This window comes from Morus notabilis, unplaced genomic scaffold, assembly GCF_000414095.1.
Source record: "Morus notabilis unplaced genomic scaffold, ASM41409v2 Scaffold1246, whole genome shotgun sequence".
In the NCBI taxonomy this organism is placed as follows: domain Eukaryota; kingdom Viridiplantae; phylum Streptophyta; class Magnoliopsida; order Rosales; family Moraceae; genus Morus; species Morus notabilis.
In genome coordinates, this window is record NW_010363940.1 from 37,966 (window position 1) to 54,422 (window position 16,457).

Consider the following 16,457-nt stretch of genomic DNA (forward strand, 5'->3'; position numbering starts at 1 on the left):
TTACTTAGCACTAGTTTCCTTCCATGTTTTCCCTTCCAATTACTCGTTCAGAAATGGTCAACTTTTTCTTCATACACTAATTCGTGCCAATTTAATCTTTTTCTGGTTGCTTGTCTTTCATTGTGGTTTTGAATGCTATCGTCGTTTGCCATTTTTATGTGATTTCCCAGTTTTCCTTGTCGTTGATTAGCTTTCCTATCGTTATTGTCTTTCATCCTTCACAAGTCGTTTTACTTTTCATACTAGATGGTAGCTGCCGTATTTTAGCATTTTGCGTAAGAAATCTAACCAGTCCACACATGAGATCCAAGTTACCAGCAAGACTCGAACTCCGTTGGTAAAAGAAAAAAAATTCCGATATGGCGCCAAGAATTATAATAGGAAATAACTTAAACGAAATTGTTTAATCACTACACCGTTTGATTAAAAAACAATGCAACCCAGAAATGTCTCAATTTGAATTATTGTAATGACAAACCAATGACAGAAGCGAAACAAAGAAAATAACATTTTAATTCCTATAACCAAAGCAGCACATTACCACAATCCCACTGATGGAAACAAAATAAGATAGCGAATGATAAAACATAGGGAAATTTCTACAATTTCATTTCCATGAAGTACCAGAGATCAAATTAGAGGAACATCAGATATATCAATTTATAGTCTTTCAATTTGTATCATTAGAACATAAGGATCGAGCATACAAAGTAAAATACAAAAACCCTAAAAAAATATCCAAAAGACATTAAAGACAAAAGGCCAGCATGTACGGATAGAAACCTAACCCTAACCCTAAAGATCACAATCCAGAGCCAGATTTTCTGTTCAAGAACTCGTGAACTTAGTCACGGCCTTGGTCCCCTCAGACACAGCGTGCTTGGCGAGCTCACCGGGAAGCACAAGCCTCACCGCGGTCTGGATCTCCCGAGAGGTGATCGTCGGCTTCTTGTTGTACCTGGCGAGCCTTGAGGCCTCCTGGGCCAGCTTTTCGAAGATGTCATTGATGAAACTGTTCATGATCCCCATGGCCTTGCTGGAGATCCCGATGTCTGGGTGAACCTGCTTGAGAACCTTGAAGATGTAGATCTTGTAGGTCTCGATGCCCTTCTTTACTCTCTTCTTCTTCTTGTCTCCGGCGGCGGCTCCGCCCTCCTTCGGGAGCTTCTTGCCGGCCTTCGGCTTCTTCTCGGCGGGAGCCTTCTCAGCGACGGCGGACTTCTTCTCCTCCGCTGGCTTCTTCTCGGCGGGCTTCTTCTCGGCCTTTGGCGCCATTGATTCTGAGGATTTCTAGGAAATGGAAACGAGGCAGAAGTGGAAGGGTATTCGAAATTGGAAATGCTTCTTGTTAGAAAGTTAGGGAGGATTTGGGGCTGAGATTAGATTATATAGAAAAGAACGGCGTCTTATTATTGGTTGTAGGATTTTGACGCGGATTGATGATTTGGTGCATTTATTAGCCGTTGGATTTTCTTTTTGGCACTTTGTATATAGACGGTTGAGATGCGTTTATGCTTTTAAGTAAACGTTTCGAAGGGTGCGGATCGTCGAGTTGGCACGTTTTTTACGCATTTGCAAATGATTAGGCGGTTCAAATATTTCTCCCGCGTCACTTTTCGTTTCATTTTTTTTTTTCCTTGGATAGTTTTTTAGGGCTCGATAGTTACGTAAACTCAGACACATATTTTTTATTATGTTTAAAGCAAAAAATCATTACAGTGTTCTTTTTTTTATAAAAAATTAAAATTTTAAATATTAAAATTAAAAATTGTGATTTAAGTATATTTTTTAAATGAGTCTTTAATATATTTTATTATGGTGTTAAAGACACTTAAAAATTTTTATTTATAATTACAAAAAATAAGAATTTTATTTATACAATTATTTAAGGATGTTTAAATTTATTTTTTAAAAATATGGTGTCAAGATACTCTTTGATATAATAAGAATTACACGGAAAAATAATTAAGAAATGACATATTTAAATAATATTATTTTAATATTAACTATAAATAAAATAAGCTTTTTGTATGGATACTCCATGAATTTTTTAAATTTGGTAATTTAGTCATTATTTTTTTCTTGGCTATTGACTCTTTCAACTTTTAAATCTTTGCAATTAAGTCGCAATCGAAAATGAAGTCTTTTTTTTACTACTATTCTGATCACGTGACGCGCATGTGAGCATTTATAAATAGTAATGAAAGTCATTTATCATATTATTTGTTCAGTTCAGAGTCATCTAATGTGGCAGCCATAAATCGCTTGAGGCATAAGGTTAAGGAATTGTAAGTTATGTAGTCTCACATCGTCTGGGGATAGTGATAGGTCCCGGTTTAAAGAAAGAACACTACCTATCAATGGTTTGAGGTCTTTTGGGTGAAACCCCAAGAGCAAAACCATGCATGTTCAGGCTCAAAACAGACAATATCATATTAAGTGTAAGTGTGAGTCGTTACATATGGTGTCAAAGCCAATAACTAGTCAGAACCGTGGCCAACGAGGATGTTGGGCACCTATAAGTAGACAATATCATACCAAGTAGAAGTGCGGATCGTTACATCTAATGTGCCCGAATACAACCAGTTGAAAAATGACCTTAATAACACTTAACAGATGCTCACATGTGCTTCATGTGATCATAATCGTAAAAAAAAAAAAAAAAGCACACGTTATTTTTTATTGGACCTTAATTGTAAAAAATTAAGTTGAAGGGGTCAATTGCTAAGAAAAAAATAAAGAACTAAATTTAAAAATTTAAAAATTTCAAGTGATATCCGTAAAAAAAGCTAATAAAATAGGAATACATATAAAAAAATTACTTTCATAAGAGTGAAATGAGAAAAAATAGATTTTTAAAAAACATAAATAAAATGTAAACAATATTCACAAAAAAATAAAGAAACATTTTTAAAAAATAAAGATAAAATAAAGAAAATAAAGAAAATAAGAGAGGTACGAGGAAGAGTTGTCACGTGACAGCCTCATCAAAAAGTGTCAAAGCTCTTTTATGTTTGGTAGGTTAGATTAGATCCCATTATAGTTTTGTTATTTTATTTTTTTAAGAAGAATTGGAGTTCTCAGTTTTGTTTGTGAAAAATAATTAGGGTTTTTAGCATAATTATCCTAAATTTGTCGTGGTTTAGCAAATTACCGATCGAACTTTTGATTTTGACGATTAACCCCTAAATTTGTAAAATTATTGCATTATGCCCCATTTTACTGAATTTTGCTCAAAGTTTTTATCAAATGTAAAGGATTAAAAATTGATATTACATTTGAATTAAAAAGTTAAGAGTTATTCGTTAAACGTGTTTTTTAACACTAATTTAACATGTTCATTATCGAAAGAGAGCATATTGAAACAATTTTACAAATTGAGTCAACTTGTCAAAATTAAAAATTCAAGAGACAAATTGCTAAAGTCATACAAATTCAAGGGGTAAATGTGTAAAATACCCTAATAATTATGTTTTTTCATAGAATAATTATGTTGTTTTCATATGTCGTTTTTAGTTCTTCCGTCGTTTTCATTATCATTAGCTTGTTATTTAAGTTATGTTGTCGCTTCCAAAGAGTAGGTTCCAAATCCAGAATCAAATTACATTTACATTGAACAATAACATTTTGATAAATAACACTTGTGTGGTGGTCGCAGTAAATAGCGTAGGTAATCACGAAAGTATCAGTCATATTCATGCATAGAAAAGAAAACGGGCATCATATTATTAGTTTTCCGAGTAAAGAATACGCTAACAAAATAATCAGCTTTCAGCCTTTTCACTTATCCTCGAGGTAGTGCTATCTGTGTCTATCTCTCCGAAAATGAGAACAAAAAAAACATCAATAATAAATGGTCCTAAAAACCGCATCCCCAGAATTATAATTGTTCAAGCATGTTACCAAAGCTAAAGCCTATATATGAAGCAGCCTCTAGTCAATCTTATACGTATTTTCCCCTGTATTTGGGCTTTGGATCTTTACTAAATTTCCCTTCACTACCTGCATTTGAATTAGAATCAGCCGTACTGAAAACAGCAGAGTGAAGATTACCATCTTCTAACCACTTCAGATGATTCTCCTTGAACTCTATATGTTTTAGCCTAGCCGTCTCTGCAATTTCTTCGGTGTACAGACTAATCTTAACCATGGTCAGTAACACTCGGCTGTACCGTGAGCTGAGAATCTGCTCGGAAGCAGAAATCAGTTTGAAACACTGGTGCTCCGGGAAATTGTTCTCTACATAATCTTCTCTCAATACAGGGAAGAAGAATACGAGTCTGCCACCCATAACAAGCATCTGGGCAGCAAGATCAAGCAGATCGTGCACACACTCGACTAAACTGTAAGCTGCAGTTGATGGTATGTGGTCTCTCCTCTTGTCATCGGGAACAACGTAAGGGCTCACAACTCCCTTTAGCAATTTCCGGCCACCAGATTTGCGTCCCCCGGCACGAACTCCATAAGGAGGGTCACAGATTATGGCATCAAATACCTATATGAACAGAAAAGAATTTTAAACAAGGAAACATAATGAAGCACTTAGTAATGGTCCTGTTAGAAGATGATCAGAAAGTGTAAGAAAGAAAACCCATGGCCCATGAAGGTGAAAGATTTTATACATCAATGACCAATCTTCCGAGTTCAAACCAACCACTTTCTTCTCAGAGAGAGTGTATGTAAAATAGCACAATTGTGACCACAGAGGTAATATCTAAGACCGACATTAATATTTCAATTGGATATAAAGTAGAAAGTAAAACGAGTAATGGACATAACAACATGTAGAACAAAAAGAGTACATGCATATGCCACTTCACTAAGGTCTCTAAGATTGAATGAAAAATGAATCACTATGGGTCCATTTGACATGTATTTAAACTTATGATTCTGATTTTACTACGGTGTTTTCCTCTCACAAGGAATTTGAATTCAAAAATTTCACACTAATGGTTCTCTCACAAACTCCCCGCCAATGAATCAGAATCACTGGCTTGAACGCGTGAATCAAACGGGCCCTATAGCTTGATGAGTTTATCACTCCAATATGCAATAAAACAGGGTAAGCTTACCTCTTTTAACCCCGGACGCCAAGGCGGAAGATTGTTATCTGCCCTTAACAATGCAATTGGCATTGGTAATCCATACTGCAAAACAAATTATTCACAATTTTTTTTTTGTCAAGCCTCAAAGATGACTTAGCAAGCATTTAATGAACAGAACCGCTGCACATTGTAACTTTTTATAATTGTAACTTATTTTCATGTAATCTTAAACCATTCTAGTGATACTTGTAACAATTTTTTCGAGTTAAATGGATCATAATTATTTAGCAGATTCATTCACCTGTTTGAAATTGCTCCAGACATTACAGTCAGGACCACGGCCATCACGTACGACCCTGATGTCAATGTCTGCACCCTGAACAATTTACATCAGTCCAAACTGAAAGGGAACTATCTGTATGGCTAGCGTATAAATGAAAAATCATTCATGTTTACCAGTTTATATCTTTTTTAGCAAACAAACATCTCGAGAGGATAAGTAACTAAAAAAAAAAATAAAGAGACAAAAGAAGAAGAGAAAGGAATGCAGACCATAGTCATTGCCCCAAAATGAGCTGCAGCAACAATAATGCTTCCGGTGCCAACAAAGGGATCATACACAAGCTTCCCTGGCATCGCCAGTGCTTGATTGGCCATTAAGAAAGCCATTTCTGCATCCATGGCAGTTGGCCCAAGATAGGTGCGGCTCTTTAACTGATAAGTCGGTATGAGTTTTCTATCTGCACCGCCAATCTCCCGACCAAAAAAGATTCTTTTTTCAACTATTGGCGGAAGCCCATTATTAGACCCATAATCATCAGTTTCCATAAGCCAAAACTTGTGATCCGGATTTTTCAAATCAACTCGACCCTGTAACATATCAAGCACCACAAACATCTATCAGTGGTTAAAAATTAAAATAACGCCACCCAAACAGCCATGTTCTTCAGTTTTCAAAACAAAAGGCATTGTGACAATGGAGAATTACAAAACAATCAAAAGCATCATTAAAGGAAAGCAAGAAAAATTACACAGGCAGCCACAGATTACCAATATATATATATATATATAATTGAATTTTTATGGTGCTGGAAGAAAAATTCCGGACACCATGCAGAGAACACGATAACTTGCACATTTCATGTTAGAACTTACTAACTTCAAATATTGAAGTTGTATAACTTACGACAGACTTGTGAATTTTAAAAGCGGTGAAGTTATAAAAGTTACAATAGACTAGTGAACAAGCACAATTGTCGGGAGTTCACCATAGAAGGACCCAAATGAAAATGTCCGGTAACTATATAACAAGTTTAAATAGCAAATTTCGACCCAAAAAAAAAAAAAGATGTGAATAAGAAACAATTCATACTAATAAATACACTTAAAAAGACTGCGCAAAATTGCATCCGGTATTCTACTCCTATCTGAACAAATATATATGTATATATATATATATATAACGAAAAATCATCAAAAGTGGGGAAAGAAAGAAGGGAAAACCTTGAAAGGGATGTAAGTGAGACTCTGCATGCGTTGATTTTGTTCCTGAAAGCTGAGGACCTTCCCAAAGCTATCGACATTGATCTTGAAAGTGCTTCCAGAATCCAAGTAGGGCAATTTCCGCTCCTCCGGATATCTCTTAACAGCCTCTTCCAATTCCTCGTAGCTGCTGCCTTCTCCCCAAAGCTCATACATTCCTTTCACAAGTATACCTAATACAATAACCCACAGAAAAAAAAAACGCTCCAATGAGTCGCAGAACAAATTGAAAGAAGAAACGGAAATGGAAAAACGGTAATTACTTCGGTTGGCGATTTTGCGAGCGATATCTTCGGAGGGGAGATTGACGAAGTGGAAAGGGGAATCTGAGTGGTGGTGCTGGGGAAGCCTCCATTCCAGGGAGTAATTGTCGTCGTCGGCGTCGAAAGTTCCGAAAAGGTGGGCGAGAGATTCGACCTCGGCTTTCCTGTAGTCCAACAATCTGTGGTAGAACACGCACAAGTACCACATCTTCTTCGATTCGATTCGATTCAATCGCTTGTTGTTCTCCTTCCGAAATCGCTGGAACGACAACTGATGACGGAACTCGAAGGAACTGAAATGCCAAGACTGATGTAAAACCCCAAAGCCTCACTAGCAGTGCGCTTTTTTGTGCTAGTACTTCTCGGTAAATAGTAAAAAATACGCCGATATGAAAAATTTTAAAAAGTATATAGGTTAATTTTTAGTTATAAAAATTAATAGTTTATAATTTTTTAAGTTATAGTTCATAATTAGATAAGTTATGAATAAATTTATTAAGTTATGATTGATAGTCAGATAAGTTATGGACAAAAATAGACAATAACTTGTCAAGTTATGGTTCATAACTAGTCAAGTTATGGACAAAAACAGTAATTTAACCTATTTATTAACTTATGTAAACTATTGACCTATTAATTTTAATTCATCTCAAATCTTGGCATATTTTCCTCTTTCTCCCGAGTTTCTATTGCACTAGTGTCTGCTTCTTTCTCAAGAAGGAATGGATTCCATCTCGTATAATAACATTCCCAGCTACCTATTTCATTATGTCTCCAAAATACAAGGAATAGGATTCAGCGTTTCGAAATCCGTACCGAGTAAGTCAAAAGACATAAATCCATAAATAGGAGTTTGTTAAGAACTCAGGATTAAGATTATCCTATATATGACCATCGGTAGACTCAATTAGAATTTCTATGCTTATCGGAAATTATTAGAAATTCATATTGTATCTGCGTCCATGTTCCACATAATCTCATTATGCGAAATACACTCATTCAATATCTCGCCATATTAACAGTGCGGATAACACCGTTCTATTCTAAATGGGAATGACATGTATTAATAATGTTTTAATTAAAGATTCCGAACTTTAATTAAATTCATTATGAACAATTACTTTTGATTATTATCCTTAAACATTATCCTCTCGCATACAACACTTATATACCATGTTTAAGGTTACATAAATAATCAAGGAATTTTATTTGATATTCATAAAATATTCATAAATATATGCACATAAAATGATGAATAAACTCTTTTATTAAATAAATAATAAATATCTTTTTACATCTCATGCTTCTAGGATACTATTCCCAACAGAAATCACCAACATCTCTTACTAGGATTTGTTATGCTAAACCAATAAAACAAATCGAAATGGTAGAAGTAAGTGGACGTATCATTTTGCATTACTCAAGATACAATTCTTGGAATTCATATAGAGCTTTGAGAAACAATATGGACGGCAAAATCAACATAAAGAACCATAACCCTAAGGATTAATTACAAAAATTATTCCTAAATTATAATTCTTGTAATATTTTTTCCCAGAAATTGTATTCGTAATCTCGGTCCCCCGATTTATATTTTGTTAATTAATTTGATCTAGTCATGTGCCAAGCAAAGAAGGAACATATTCGTTTTCTTTCTAAACTTTGAGAGAAGACAATATATTATATTATCCCATCTTCTCATTATGTTTTTAAAAATGGTGCAAAGCCTTTTCCCACCATGTTAAGGGTTTCGGTTCACCTGCACGCTATTAATTTCAAAAGTCTGAGAGTAATCTTTTAACTAGTTTACTAAAAATAACTAATGTTTGGTAGAGGGATTCGTTCCCTGATTCGAATCATGATTCATGGTTCGCTACAGTGTTTTCTCTCACAAAAAATTCACGTAAATTGAAAATAGTTCAAATCACATGGTTTGAATCCTCCAACTAAACGTTAAAATATATATTTATTATTTCAATTTTTAATTTACCATCATTTATATTGAAAATCCTTATGAAAATACAATGACCCCGTAATATAATATTAGACAACTAGATTTAACCACTAAAGATAAAGAAGAAAGAAAATACATATTACAACATATCGATTAAATAAATATACTAAAAATTTTTAAAGCAAAATACGGAAAACACCCTATTTTAGTTAATACATGTTTTGCCACCTTTATTATACAAATACCCTGAACATTCCTTGTATTTATAAAATCGTATTCAAAATACCCCATGAGGTATTTTTTTTTTTAAATACCAACATTATCGTTCCTAACTTTTATTAAAAACAAATTAAAACATTATTAAACTAAAATATTAAATAAAATCTATATTAAAAAATTTAAAATTCTCAAAATAATTGAAGCATTTATTTGATTGAAAATTTATTTCAACATTTTGAAATTTTTTATTTAATAATTAAGTCATATTTAAGATAACATTTAATATGGATTGAGAAGGATGATGGTAGTATTTTAAAATTTTGATTGCTTTATGAAGTATTTTGAGTATGATTTCATAGGGTGTTTTTAGTATTTGCATAATAAAAAGTGCACAAATGATATTTTAACAAAATACACAAGGTATTTTGGGTCTTTTCTCTTTTTTGAAAAGAATAAAATTAAACAGGGCAAGGCCTCTAAATATGAACTCATGACGGGTAGAAACTTTCAAACCCAAACCCAAACCCAACTCAAGCCCAAAAAGATCTCGTTCACCATGTCGTTATGGTTAGGTATTGACAAATAATCAGGTTGGCAAGTGAAGTCATCCTTATATAAAGCTGTAAGTCTGGGTCTGTTCGGTTCGAAACCCGCACTATTGGCCCAGTCTCGACCCTAACCCTCCGATCGGTTTGGATACTCTAGGCATAAAACTATTTTAGGCCGACCCAAAGTGCTTTTATTTTTTTTTTTAAAGAATTCTCTTATAAAATTTCATACCAACCCAGCTTGACTCTAAACCCGTCGGGCTTTAAGAGTCTGGCTAACCTTCCATTCTTTAGGGCCGAGTCACGTAAGACGGCCTGAAATTTTTGTCTCTATTCCTATTTATAAATTGTTAGACTCACATTTAACTCAAATAACCTATCGTCATGGGTCTCACCAATAATGATAAAATATTTCTTTTTTTTTATAGAAGAATTAAAAAATTGATTTTTTATTTAAGTTAAAAATGTTGATTAATTTGGCTTTTGTGGCTTGGACCAAAATAACTCTCATATAAATGATTATCCCCATACTATATATGCTTATGATTAAATGCCCTTTTCCTTTTAGCAATACACAAAATAACTCTCATATATTTATATGATTATCCCCATACTATATATGCTTATGATTAAATGATAAGAAAACCCTTTTCCTTTTAGCAATACACAAAATAACTCTCATATATTTATATGATTATCCCCATACTATATATGCTTATGATTAAATGACAAGAAAACCCTTTTCCTTTTAGCAATACACGGGGACACGCTCTTGGCTTTACAATGTGGAGAATTTTTTTTTAATTATATTCTTTTAACAATGCGGAGAAGATTCCTCTTTTTTTTTTTTTAAGAAAAAAAAAAGATTCTATTTGGCCAAAGCAAAATGTGAAAAAAATTCTCCAGCCATTATCAATTAAGAAATTCAAAAAAAAAAATAATAATCCTAATATCTTATACCCAATCTACTAAAAGTAAATGTTTTTTTTTTTTTTTCATGTTCTGCCCAAAACGTGTCGTTAAATTCATTTTTTTTTATAAAAAAAAACTTTACTTTTATTACTTTTTCCTACTCTCTTTTGTTATTTGCCTCCTCTTTTTTTTTCATTCTTATCTTTTTTATTTTATATATTTTTCTTTTCCCCCAAAATTCCCTCTAAACTATATTTTTCTCTCTAATTCTTTACTGAAATAAAATTTTCTTATACATATTTTTGTTTAAATTTCATTTAAATTCTCATTCTCTGACAAAATATTTCGTACCTATTTTTTTCTCTCTTTTCTTTTTTCGTCTTACCCTTTTTCCATTCTTATCTTTTTTTCCCTAATACACACTCTTTTTTTCTTTCCCCAAATTAACTCTTATAAATATTTATTTCTATCTAATTTTTCATTAAAATAATTTCTTCTTATACATCTCTATTTAAATTTTTTATACTCTTCTTCTGACACATAAATAATAACAATAATAATAATAATAACAGAAAAAACTCCTTAGTTGACTCAAAGGCTTAGGTTTTGTTTGGTAGAGAGAGGACGTTTGTCACTCCCCTAAACCGAAACCTAACTCTTCTCAAACACTCCCACGAGACCAACAGACAGCAACCAAAGCTAAAGCAATCCAAACACACACACGCATATATATATAATATATAATGTATAACATATATACACACACATATATACACACACACGCACATAAATACACATATATAAACTTTCCTCAGACGCCCCAACAGAGAACAGAGAGAGAGAGAGATTCAACATCGTTCACCTACTCCTCTCTCTCCTCTCTCTCATTCTCTCTCTTAAAGGTTTGCCTCCAGATTTTCCTTCCCCTCGCTGTCGCCGCCTCCTCTGTCGGATTCCTTTGTCACTTCTCCACCTTCCGGCCCTCTCCAATTCATATTTGTTTTATTTATTTATATTTCCAGATTCCCCGTGTAAAAAAAACATATATTTTCAACCCCATTTATTAAAATTCCCGTATTTACTTCTCAAAAGCTGCAAAATTGATGAATTCAGGCGTTTAGCCCCTTCGATAAACCATAGAAGAAGAAGAAGAAGAAGAAAGGTAGCGTCCGACACGGGGTTTGGATAATGGGTAAGACAGGGGGGATTCAGCCATTCGACGACAGGAACAAAGATGTCGTTTTCTCTGTTTGCGGGTTGGGGTTTTCTCAGGAGGCGAGTTACCACCCCGGCGGCTTATTCGCCAGCGTCGGACAGGTCGGCATGAGCGGCTTCGGCGGGGTAAATCCGAACCCGCCGAACCCTCGCGGCGGCGGCGAGGACGGCGGCGGAGTTCGGCTTCCGTACGCCGACCTGTACGTGAAGTACGTCGAGGGAATTCGGACTTTTGGGGCTTCGGAGGAGGAGAGAGTGAAGAAGAGCAAGAAGCAGAACGGCAGCGGCCTCAAATTGAAGATTAAGGTGTCGAATCCTTCGCTGAGGAGGCTGATAAGCGGCGCGATCGCCGGCGCGGTGTCGCGGAGCGCGGTGGCGCCGCTGGAGACCATAAGGACGCACCTGATGGTCGGGAGCAGTGGGCACTCGACGACGGAGGTTTTCCATGAAATTATGAAGACGGATGGGTGGATGGGATTGTTTAGGGGCAATTTCGTCAATGTGATTCGGGTTGCGCCGAGCAAGGCCATAGAGGTGATGAATTCTCAGCCTTTACCTTACTTTGATTGTTGGTTTGTTTTGGTTAATTGATTATTTGGGTTTGTAATTGTAGAAGGTTTTATTGTTGATTGTCTTGATGAATTTGTGAATGAATTGCTTTTACTATTTGGGTTTTTTTTTTCTTTTTTTTTTTCTTGTTGGTTGCTCACTATTTGTGCCAAACCCTGTTGGCTGTTATTATTTATTTATTATTATTTTTTTCCAAGCTTAGAGTATGGAATTTTTCATTCTGTTTTCTTGATGTCAGACCTGTGTGTTTGTTTGCATGGATGTGGAACTGCTTTGTGAGTTGCTTTTTATTGTGTTTCCTTGTTTGTTACTTTTTCCTTCTGAGGTTTTCAAGGCTATTATTGTTCTTTTGATTTCTTGTGAGATACAAATGCTTATAAGGATAGGCCCTTTTTTGCTTTATCTTTGGAATGTGCATCTGATAAAGTTTGATTACGTCTGAAGAAATTGGGTGGAGCAAAGGTGGCTGTAACACTTATTGAAATTAGTACTTAAATACAAGATTGGCCTTTATTGAAATTAGACTCAGACATTGTCTTTTGGTACTTAAATACAAGATTACCTTAATATATCAAAGATCCTTGAAATCCATAGAATAATTATGTGTGGAATTTGTTTCAACATTTTGTGGGTAAGAAAGGTGTGTCTGAGAAACTGCTTGCAATGAAACTTTGGGTTTGACCTATAATCTGTGGATGTGTTCATCGTCATACCCTCGTGTTCTACGAGACATTTATATAACTTCATTTTTTGTATCTAAACCTTTACACTATTGTCTCTGCAGCTCTTTGCTTACGACACAGTGAACAAGCACTTATCACCAAAACCTGGTGAACAGCCCAAACTCCCAATTCCTGCCTCGTTAGTTGCTGGGGCCTGTGCTGGAGTTAGCTCAACGCTGTGCACATATCCCCTTGAGTTAGTCAAGACGCGACTAACCATACAAGTACGTTGAAAATACCACGATCTTTGTTTCTTCATTCAACAATCGTGAACCAGATTGTGATTTCACCATCTACACTGTTGTCATTGTACAGAGAGGAGTTTATAATGGCCTTCTTGATGCATTCTTAAAAATCGTGAAAGAAGAGGGACCTGCTGAACTCTACAGAGGTCTGGCCCCAAGTATTGTCGGAGTAATCCCGTATGCAGCCACCAATTATTTTGCTTACGACACATTACGGAAAGCTTACCGGAAGTTTTTCAAGCAAGAGAAGATCGGCAACATTGAAACACTTCTCATTGGATCAGCAGCTGGTGCTATCTCAAGTAGTGCAACTTTTCCACTCGAGGTTGCTCGCAAACATATGCAAGTTGGGGCCTTAAGTGGAAGGCAGGTATACAAGAATGTTCTTCATGCACTTGCAAGCATACTTGAACAAGAAGGGATTCAGGGTTTATATAGAGGGCTTGGTCCTAGTTGCATGAAGTTAGTGCCTGCGGCAGGAATTTCATTCATGTGCTACGAGGCGTGCAAGAGGATCTTGGTGGAGAACGACGAGGAAGCATAGACGAGGTTTCATTTGAAAGAGTAAATTGAAAGTCATACACTCCTGTGTTCTTGGTAGCAGAGAAGAAAAAAAATAGAAGGCTTTCGAGAACACGGCTTTTATTTATTTTTGCCCTTCTTTTTTTTTTTTTTTTTTTTATTTAAACTGCTGGATTTTGTTTGCAACTCAGTTCAGGGAGCCTTGTTTTTGAGGTTAGAACTGGTGTTTTTGAGAGTTTATTTAAGCGACCCGTTTTTCTTTAAGCAGCTTCGCTCAATTTGTCAACCACAATGAGAATGTGGTCTTACTTAGTTGGCTGAGCTACAGGATTATGCAGCCATGATTTTGTTAAGGCGACTTGACTTGATCAGAAGCAGTGTTTGCCCAAGCAGTGTTTGCCCTATCATTGGGTTGCTCCTTCCATTGCAATTCTTATAGTTGCCTCAAAACATGTCAAGAGTCAAAGTTGCCAATACGTTTTAGCAAAAAAAGGAAAAAGTCAATTGGTCAAAACGTTATTAGTATGCAGGAGTAGGAGTCCAATTATTCTCCTAAGGCAATCGCATAGAAAATAACAAAAATAACAACAATAATAATAAAAAAAGGGAGAAAGAAAGAAATAGACTAAGATTTGAGATGAATTAAAATTAATTGGTCGATAGTTTACATAAGTTAATAAATAGGTCAAATTATTATTTTCGTCCATAACTTGTCTGATTATGAACTATAACTTGACAAGTTATTCTCGATTTTTGTCCATAACTTGTCTGGTTATAAACCATAACTTAACAAGTTTATTCATAACTTATCTGGTTATGAACATAACTCGATAAATTATGGCCTATTAATTTCTATAACTAAAAGTTGGCCTATATACTTTCTTAAGCTTTTCAAATTAGCCTATTTTCTACTATTTCCCTAAAAAAAATTTTCTAATACGCCTGACGTACTAATAAGTCTGATAAGTTATGTTTTTTTAATCATCAAATTTACGTATTTTTTAATTTTTATATGATTTTATGTAGATTTGACGAACATAAAAATTAACATAGATGTTAACATATTGAAAAAAATTCAAATAATAACTTATTATTATTATTATTATTATTATCATCATCATCATTATAAAAGAAGCTAGCCACGCTCCAATCTCCACCACAAAGAAATAAATACAAATCGGGAGCAAAAAGACTTTTTGGCAGTTCACAAAGACAACTATAGAACTTGCAACAAGATTCACACTTTCCGAAATAGAAAGCTGAAAAGAATCCAAGATTCACACGATAAATTTTACAAGAATCCAAGAAATATGATCCTGGTAATGGCAGGTGAACATTAGCAGATCACCTCAGCAAATGCCAAGAAATATGATCCTAGGACTCATTCTCTGTTAGCGGTTGGATGATACTCAGCACTGTCGGTGCTAAATAGCATCGTTCTCGAGAGAATATTATCAGGCACTTTTGACCTCATGTCATGGCGTCCTGTAACACATTTTACGGATTAGTTAGGCATTATATACACAATTTACCTTTGCCTTTTGCAAAGGCCATCCTGCTGCATTCTCCCTCATGTCAACAGTTGAAGTCATGATCTCTGCACAAGAAAAGATATAATAAAAAAAGCAAAAACAACGTATAAAAGAAGAAAAGAAAAGGGTTGGTTGGTTTAATAATAGTAGATATCTCACTCTTCTCAACAACCAATCCATTATTCTTCAGGATCCAGTAATCGTAATAACTGTAGCAATAGCTGTAGATAGATGAAAATTACCGAATCAGAAACAAAAGGCTTCCAAATAGTACAATTACATGTCCAAAACTTGGAAAATCAGGCAATGTAAACGCAAAGCGAGAATAAATCAACATAATAGTACCCATTCCAAGAACAGACAGTTCCACCTCATTGTGCTACTGCATGTACCTCTGCAAACGCAATTTACATAAACAACAATGAGTATTTATTTATGACATTCAATGGAACTTAAGAAACATATTTCCTTTTGATTGCTTCTCTTTGTAGCTAAAAGAACGCAATAGAAACAAATGGCCTAGTTGGGATAACACATGAACAGTTGTCATTGTTCTGCTAAGAAAACATTAAGCTCTTCATAGGGGCAAGTGTAATTTTTGACTAATTAATATTTAATACAATATTCAGAATTTGCTTTGTTGAGCATCCACAAGCAGGCTTTAGAGAGTGAATTCCAAAGATAAAGAAAGAAAAACTAATAGAAACGAATTGCAAAAAGAAAGAAATAGAGGAAAGATGGCGTACCTTGGCGAGATTGACGTAAAAAAAGAGGGGTTCTTTGGTATGGGAAACTTGAATGCGGTTCTTCATATCGAAAATGCTGAGATTGTTATTGTTAACTCCCTTTGAAAGGAAAGTGCAACGAACTTCACCGGTTTGAAATTATTTTGATATTGTAAAGCGTCCAAACAAGAATGGTGTTATGGAAGAGTGTGCAATTTGCAAAGTGTACAAACTGGGCTCGTTCGGTTCGCTAATTCGAGTTGAGATGTAATGTTGTGTGAGAGCTTTTTACTGTAGCAAAAAAGTTAGATGTGACTGTTTCTTAGAGCTTTTTACTGTAGCAAAACTCGAATTCTAAACTCGAATAAGCAAAATGAATGGAAAAGTTACACATATAAATCCTCTTTTAATATTGATCACTTTTGTTTGGTTGGGGGATTCAT

The 16,457-nt window shown here is 34.8% G+C and overlaps 3 protein-coding genes and 1 pseudogene across 4 annotated transcripts; 1 reads left to right on the top strand and 3 right to left on the bottom strand.

The window, feature by feature from the left end:
* Positions 1–635: 635 nt before the first annotated feature.
* Positions 636–1,344, bottom strand: LOC21385478 (histone H2B). Its single transcript, XM_010105405.2, has one exon. The coding sequence runs from the start codon at positions 1,273–1,275 to the stop codon at positions 829–831; it is 447 nt and encodes a 148-aa protein (XP_010103707.1). The 5' UTR covers positions 1,276–1,344; the 3' UTR covers positions 636–828.
* A 2,376-nt stretch (positions 1,345–3,720) lies between these two features.
* Positions 3,721–7,180, bottom strand: LOC21412692 (tRNA (guanine(10)-N2)-methyltransferase homolog). 2 transcript variants are annotated; one of them, XM_024170299.1, is made up of 6 exons: positions 6,851–7,180; positions 6,549–6,760; positions 5,598–5,915; positions 5,347–5,421; positions 5,073–5,147; positions 3,721–4,495 (listed from the first exon to the last, which is right to left on the bottom strand). In XM_024170299.1, the coding sequence occupies exons 1-6, from the start codon at positions 7,056–7,058 to the stop codon at positions 3,944–3,946; spliced, it is 1,440 nt and encodes a 479-aa protein (XP_024026067.1). In that variant the 5' UTR covers positions 7,059–7,180; the 3' UTR covers positions 3,721–3,943. The 2 variants fall into 2 exon arrangements, with proteins under 2 accessions (XP_024026067.1, XP_024026068.1); XM_024170300.1 differs by lacking the exon at positions 5,347–5,421.
* Positions 7,181–11,262: 4,082 nt separating this feature from the next.
* LOC21385479 (adenine nucleotide transporter BT1, chloroplastic/mitochondrial) lies at positions 11,263–14,022 on the top strand. Its single transcript, XM_010105406.2, has 3 exons — positions 11,263–12,232; positions 13,053–13,214; positions 13,306–14,022. The coding sequence occupies exons 1-3, from the start codon at positions 11,672–11,674 to the stop codon at positions 13,777–13,779; spliced, it is 1,197 nt and encodes a 398-aa protein (XP_010103708.1). The 5' UTR covers positions 11,263–11,671; the 3' UTR covers positions 13,780–14,022.
* Positions 14,023–15,227: 1,205 nt separating this feature from the next.
* Positions 15,228–16,157, bottom strand: LOC112092954 (annotated as a pseudogene).
* Between the last annotated feature and the right edge of the window lie 300 nt (positions 16,158–16,457).